Source organism: Hippoglossus stenolepis, chromosome 19, assembly GCF_022539355.2.
Source record: "Hippoglossus stenolepis isolate QCI-W04-F060 chromosome 19, HSTE1.2, whole genome shotgun sequence".
NCBI lineage: Eukaryota > Metazoa > Chordata > Actinopteri > Pleuronectiformes > Pleuronectidae > Hippoglossus > Hippoglossus stenolepis.
Window position 1 is genome coordinate 19469740 of NC_061501.1, and position 7500 is coordinate 19477239.

Genomic DNA, 7500 nt, shown 5'->3' on the forward strand with positions numbered 1-7500 from the left:
GGCTCAGTTCTTTCCTGAAACAGCCGCTCACAGGAGGAAACAGTGCATCTGTTTGGGACTATTTCCAGCGGCGGATGGAGCTCTATGGCACAAACACATGAGATGTGTCAGGCTGTGGATGCACACACAATATGTTTTATATCAACAAGAAGAAAAATATAAAATATCACCAGACTTGCTCTTTTAAACGTCTTCTCCTGATAATCAGACAGTTTGAGTTTTGGGCTGAATCGTCGGTTAAAGTCCGTCCTTCCTCTTCTGGTGATAATACTGAAGGATTCACGCCTCCCTCTTCTCTCATCTCCCACTTTATTGAGTTTTAAATGTTTCTACTCGTACTTAGTTTCCTGTTGATTCCTTCTTCTGTCTCTCCCTCCTCTCCGTGCAACGCGTGACATTGATCCCTCCCCCCTCACGTGAGCCGTTTTCAGACACGACCTCCGGAGGATGTCCCGAGCTCCGGGTCTGGATGTTTGTTTCTCTCACACATGAAGGACGCAGCAGGAGATCCTTCGCTCAGACTCGAGTGTCATCACCACAAACTCTCCTGACGTCTCCGTCTTCTACGTGTGAGGCTCCTCTTTTTCACCCGGAGACATTTGTTTTAATTTTGTTTTCAGTTTTGCGTCTGCCGCGTGTTAGAAACCCCCCACCCCCCCGTCGCTCACAGTGAAGGATCTCCTGCTATCGTCTCCTCCAGACTTTCTGCGGATCTCACTGGGACATTTGCGTTCACACATACAGAGGTCCTCCGGAGAATGTCCGGCAGAACCTCCGGAGCTCAGTGCATGTCTGAAAGCAGCCGTCTGTCATGTTCAGTGAATTCCAGCTGTTGTTCTGGAGTGAGGTCAGTGATGGCCACCACTTTAAATGATGCGATTTACAGCAACAAGTGATCACGACTAGAAAACCGGTTTGTGACTGGGACTTGACGCTGTGGAAACTGCTCTGTTCCGGTTTTTATCGACATTGATAAAGTTTCAGATCTGTGAATTCAAACGTTTGCAGCTGAAAACATCTGGAAGAAGAAAAAACCCAAAAGAGCGACTGACATCAGCAACTTCTGATTTGTTTTAACCAATGAAGGTGGATTTTTCTTTTTTTCGTTTAAATTCCACCCCCGCCTCACTTCCGTCTCCTCTCTCTCTCTCCCTCTCCCCCTCTCTCTCTCCACACCTTCCTCTCTCCTTCAGTTGCAACACTCCACGTAGTTTGCCGGCAACATGCCGGACTTGCCGGTTCTCTGCACGGTGCCGTACATCCAGCCCTCGTCGATTGGCTGAGCGTTGATGATGACGTCCCCATCCCTGAACGAGACCTCGTCGTGGTCCTGAGCCGCGTAGTCGTACAGCGCCCGGTAAACACGCTGCGAACAACCAGAAGAGACAGAGGTTATCGTTCCTGAGCCGTCTGTCCCCCCCTCCAGACAGCGTCTCCGTGTGTTTACAGACCAGTGGGGACCAACACCAGCTCTTTGTCCATATTCCACCTCCAGACTCTAAACATTTGACATTTGATTCACCACCGTGAAATCCTGACTTACAGCAACAGCTTTTGTTGATTTCCCAGAGAATAATTCATGGATCCTGACATTTTGAGAGACTGTAAAAATGTATAAATGTTTTCAATATGACAACAGGATCCCTTTAGTTTTGTGTTCATTACTTAAAGGTTCAGTGTTTAGAATCCAGTGACATCTAGTGGTGAAGTGTCACGTTGCAGCTGAACACCACTCCCCCTATATAAAGTATTTAAATATAAAGGCCCATTCAAGGGTAAATACAACAACAATTTGTATAATTTAGATGAAACACAAGTAAAAACATCTCTAGAATTATTTTACATTCAGTTTCTGCCAAAAGATCCTTTCACCTTTTCCTTTTCCCTCAGGAAAGCTCTTAAAACATTAGATGTGTTTTTGACTCGACATAGAAAACTTCTTATTTGCATTTTCACGATCAGGAGACAGAAACATTAAAGTGTTTGTAGAATGCACACAAATAGAAGTTTCTCCACATATATTCTAGATGTTATTATATAATTTAAACATTTCAGTCCCGTTTGTTTTATTTTCATCTTCAGTAAAATCTATTTTGTTGTTTCATTCCGGTTTGGACGGGAAACTAACGCCTGTACTGTCTCCTGTCATAAATAAAGTTGTTTAAGTGGAGCTCTACCAGTCTCTGTAGTTTTTATTAAGTTTAATTCACACGTGTTTGACTTCTGATCCTCGTCATGATTTTAGATTTTTTCCTGACGATTCTACTTCGTCTGCGATATCTCTACGACTAAAAAGAGAAAACACCATAAATGAGGCGTCCTGTGATTCAGCAGGTACCATGGTGGCTGAGTGCGGGGGGGAGGTGACGGATCTGACGGATGACATGCTGGTTTGATGCATGTAGCCGTGATACTGCTGCTGCTGCTGCATCTGAACGCCCTGATGGTACGCTCCTGGAAGGACGGGCGCTGGACGAGAGACACAAACACAGAGAGAGAGAGAGAGAGAGAGAGAGAGAGAGAGAGAGAGAGTATAAGTCAGTTTAAAAAGTCTTTCCTGCACCGACAGTTTAAACCTGATCTACCTCCTGTGACGTGTTTGTGATTCCAGCTGTTAAACAACATAAAGACACACAGTGAACTTCACACCAACCTGCAAAGAGACGAAGTGAATTAGTCCGTTTGATTTGTGGATTAGAGACAGAACGGCAAACTACGACCGAGCGTCAGGGCCGGAACTTTCAGAGAATTCAAGAACGAAGTGATAATCATTCTGTGTGTCCTGTTAGAAGGTGAATATCAGAAGTTCGTCTCAGGTGTTAAAATGATGAATGTGCAGCATCTTGTTAAATTCTACTTTCGTGTCATAAATAACTAAATCATTGATGTTTGGTCTCATCGGCTCCGTGGATCCTCAGCATCAGGACTTTGAAAAGAGAAGAACCTGAGTCTGTTGTGAAGACAGAACCACACAGAACCAGGAAGAAACTCCACAGAGCATAGCTGAGTTTTTACACTTTAAAACTTTTATCTCAAAATATTGAGATGATATAATACTCGTAATGTTACGAGAATGAAGTTGTAATATTACGAGTTTATTCCTGAAATCTAAGTTTCTTCTTCTTAAACATGGCCCTGACACTCCGCCTGGAGATATGAGAAGATCAAGATTCGACATCCACTTGGAGAAGAACTCCACTTCTCCTTCATGGTACGGTTTTGTACAATTTTTTATTTTCTAAAATTACAACTTTTTTCACATATTATGTTTATTCTCAAAATCTCAGAATTTATTTTTTCTTCAACATGGCCCAAAAATGTAAATTATATCAATATAATATCGTATATATCCATGCATCCTTATTATATTCATATTGTATAGTATGCTATTGTGAATTTATACCTTATATAGCTGTACATATATACACATACTAATGAACAACATCCTCGTGTAATCATCTTGTGCCTCTGTACTTTACTCAAGCTTATTTCTATACAAATCAATATTTCTGTATTGCAGGATGTATTTGTTATTCTCTTGTCGACCTCATTCTGACCTGCTGCTGTCACAAGTGAACTTTCCCAGAGCGGCATCAATAAAGTTTGATCTGATCTTATCCTACACACAGAATGAACACAACAGTTTGCACACGTGCGTCTGTCAGTCTGCTGTGTGTGTCTGAGCGGACAGAAAGATACCGGGGGTGTCAGCGCTGCTGCCGTCCCAGAGGTCAGAGGTCAGAGAGCTGACAGACTGAGCCTGGCTGTGGGCGAGAGACTGCTGCGAGTGCTGCCGGCTCAGTCTGCGGCCTGCCCGCTCTAACAGACACCAGGGGGCAGCGCCAGGTAGAAAATAATAACAGCCAACAGGACACAGACAGAAACAAGGACAGGGGAGAAGAAGAAACAAATAACAGTGAGTCGACAGAAATCAAAATCACAACTACAGAAAAACAGATGAGCGAACGATGTCTCAGCACATCGACACGTCTTTAAAGGAAAAGATCAAGTTTCCTAATGTCGGTGCATTTGTGGAGACAGAGTTCAGCTCTCGTGAGTATTTGGGGCATCAGGTCGGAGTGTGTGTGATCAAATGTGTGTTCATGCTTTTAGATACTCACACAACACGTGTTAGAAGCTGGTGGGTTCCAGTCTTTTCATTGATTTTGTTGACAGTAGGGTTAGATGTTTAAAACTAAAACTGAAAACATCTCTTGGTTCTAGATCAAAAATCTGCAGCCTTTTAAAAGCTTTTTTTGATTTGATGCAGATCCTGATAAAAATCTGAATCCAGTGAATTTGAATGTGGTTTCATAATGAGACTGTTGAGGGATGAGCTCCCAGTGATGTTCTAGTTGGTGAGTTAATCTCTTACAAAAGAGATTGTGAATTAATAAATAAGAATTGAAAAGGACTTTTATACGTGTGTTAATTCAAACGAAGGGCAAGAGATGTGTTTTATGCAAACACATAACACACTTTAAGCCTGGAAACTTGATTAGTGTTTCTTATTTTAGCAAAGGACGGGGAGTCAGGTGATCTACCAGACATCCTGCGGAGGCTCTTGGACTGGACGTTGTCCTCCAGAGGGTCAAAGTCAAATATGGAGCCTGGGTCTGTCCTCCACACCTTCAGGTCTTCAGAGAGGTGGGGAAATCAATGAGTGTGTGTGTGTGTGTGTGTGTGTGTGTGTGTGTGTGTGTGTGTGTGTGTGTGTGCACAGACTCTAAAAGTCCTCGTGCCAATAAACAAAAGGACAGAAGACTGCAGCTCAAATGAACAGAGTCACATCAAAGTAAAAGTCAAAGTAAAAGTGAGAAGAGCACGAGTCCTCGGTCAGTTCTGACCATGACATCATCACGTGTCTCTGTTTAAAAGGCTTTTATTGTTAAAGATACCGCTGTAAATAAACATTAAAGCTTAAATTAGCCTTAAAAAAAACGATCTTATGAAAACAGATGCTGCTGATGATGGGAACATGTGGATTTAAATTTCTCCCCGCCTCTCACAGCTCTGCTCCGTCCAATCAGGAGGCGTTCACACACACGTGTGCAGTTGGATTGCGGATCACTGACCTACGATGATGCCTCCTGGTCGTCTGTCCATCTCCATCACCTGGGGGTGGATCCCTTTGCCGTAACCTGCCTCTCCCATCATCTGATTGGATCTCTGGTAGCGCTCCATGCTGGGATCGTCCAATCCCGGAGTGCAGCCTCGGCCGCGCGCTCGCTCAAAGTCCTCGTGGTACTTGGCCTGTTGAAACACACAAATACACTTTAGTGTCAATGTTGAAATGACAAAGAGTTAACACACACACACACACACACACACATACACACACACACACACACACACATCATCAGGGTGCATTAGGTCAGTGAGCAAAATAAACACACAGGGAATATTTAATATTTTTTATTATTACACACAAACACTCATGCACGCACATACTCTCTCACACGCACACACAAACTTTCTCTCACACACACACACACACACACACACACACACACACACACACACACACACACACACACAGCACTGGGGTCCATGCTGTCTGGTGGCGGGTGTTAGTCTCAGTGCGACAGTCCCAATCGCAGTGCCACATCACTCAGGTTAGCCACGGCAACCGGGCCGCTACCATGGAGACCGAGTCCTGTGTCTTCCTGACACGTCTGTACTCAGGTGTGTCCAGCTCGGTGCAGCTCCGCCCCCTCATCTCCTGCAGCCCGCGCTGATACTTCACCTGTTTACATGCACATATGACATCACAGGTGACATCACAGAGAGGAATGAAAACCTGTGTCTCTGCACGTGTGTGTGTGTGTGTGTGTGTGTGTGTGTGTGTGTGTGTGTGTGTGTCTTGCCGAGCTGATGTTCTCCTGGTTCTGTCGGACTCTCTCCAGCTCTGGCGTCACTCCCACACTCGTGGCCTTCACCGCACTCTGCTTGTACTTGACCTGGTGGCGAGACAGACAGGAAACGTCATTCTGGTCAATCATTGGTTGGAACTGTCACTGCATGACGACCCTATATGATGTCATGATGACATCACACGATGTTATTTTCTGACTTCTTCATGACGTCACATGATGGGAAATAATGATCAATATCAGTTTTAGATTTTCTCTATTATTTTTGTTAAAATGTCTTTTTCGGATCATATTTTTATCGACCTTTGACCAAACAGCTCTGAAAGTGTGTGCGTGTGTGTGTGTGTGCGTGCGTGTGCGTGTGCGTGTCTGTGTGTGTGTGTGCATGCGTGTGTGCGTGTGCGTGTGTGCGTGTGTGTGTGTGTGTGTGTCCTCACTGAGCTGATGTTCTCCTGGTTGCGTCGTACTCTTTCCATCTCAGGCGTGTCCATGACGGCGGTGCCACTCCCCACCTCCTCTCGGTAGCGGACCTGGAACAGAGCTGAGGTCAGCTGATGTTCTGTACCAGCGATTCAATTATTAAATAATTGTTGTAACTGTTGCTCTTGCAAAAACAAGAGCAACAGTTTTTTATATTTCTACCTGGATTGTGTTTTAGTACTTTTCCTCTACTTCCTGTTGCAAACCAGTTAAGTTGTGACACTGACATTTAAGTTTTTTTACGTGCACGTTAACCTACATCACTGATCTTCTTGGCGTTCTCTCTGGCGAGGACGATCTCGGGCGTGTCTGTGACCGAGGACGACAGACCTCTCATGAGCTTGGAGTCCCAGCTGTACCGCAGCTAGAGGGCACCAGAGGGCTGCGTTAGATTAGAGTTGTTGTTCAGAGGAAATCGAATGTGCGTTTCGAGCTAAAGCTCGTCCTCACTGAGCTGATGTGTCGCTGGTTGGCTTTGACTCGCTTCATCTCTGGAGTTTCACACAACTGACTGTAACGTCCCTTCAGCCGCTCGGCCTCGTCCTTATACTTCTTCTACACAGACACAGAACGTTTTCAACAGTTTTTAATTTCGACACACGGACCTCATGTTGTGTTCCTGTAATACCAGCGTCTGCAGTTTACAGCGTTTCTAGGACCCCGAGTTTTCGTGATCCTCTAACGAATTGGATGACTGGAGGCTGCAGTTTCAGAAACGCGTCCAAGAGACAAGTTTGAAAGGTTCATTCCCCGAAAATACTCAAACTTTGATTCGTAATTTCTTTCAATTGATACAGTAAAGATTATTGATTTACAGTCGCTGTGTTTCTGTTATTACAGCAGATCAAGTATCAGGCTTCAAATCATATCAAGAAACAATGTTCCTCATGTTAATGATTCATGTGTCAAGGGACACTGGTGTGTACAGTATATGGTGTGAGAATGTTTTATCACTAACCCTGCATGTCAACTCGCCCTTTGACCATAAAAGATACAAGACAGATTTAGGGTCGGCTGGTTCGACCATGGACAAACGAATGACGGACGGTCTGATTCTGATCATCTTGGTAACTTTTGGCGGCCGTGTCAGGAAAATGAAAGGTCCTAGAAATGCAGGAATCCCCCACAGACCTGACTGTAGACGTCT

At 44.5% G+C, this 7500-nt stretch overlaps 1 protein-coding gene across 9 annotated transcripts in view; it reads right to left on the reverse strand.

The window, feature by feature from the left end:
- Positions 1–6: 6 nt before the first annotated feature.
- Positions 7–7500, reverse strand: part of nebl (nebulette) — a 57155-nt gene continuing 49661 nt past the window's right edge. For 5 of the 9 annotated variants that reach the window (XM_047337848.1, XM_047337847.1, XM_047337846.1 and 2 more), the window contains 11 exons: positions 7485–7500; positions 6804–6908; positions 6613–6717; positions 6311–6403; positions 5868–5960; positions 5642–5746; positions 5076–5253; positions 4545–4637; positions 3700–3819; positions 2339–2469; positions 7–1366 (listed from right to left, as the gene is read on the reverse strand). The exon at positions 7485–7500 is cut by the window's right edge and continues 89 nt beyond it. In XM_047337848.1, the coding sequence (XP_047193804.1) occupies positions 1190–1366; positions 2339–2469; positions 3700–3819; positions 4545–4637; positions 5076–5253; positions 5642–5746; positions 5868–5960; positions 6311–6403; positions 6613–6717; positions 6804–6908; positions 7485–7500 (1216 nt within the window). In that variant the 3' untranslated portion in view covers positions 7–1189. The remainder of the gene's footprint in view (positions 1367–2338; positions 2470–3699; positions 3820–4544; positions 4638–5075; positions 5254–5641; positions 5747–5867; positions 5961–6310; positions 6404–6612; positions 6718–6803; positions 6909–7484) is intronic. The other 4 variants (XM_047337849.1, XM_047337850.1, XM_035142051.2 and 1 more) reach the window with 4 other exon arrangements.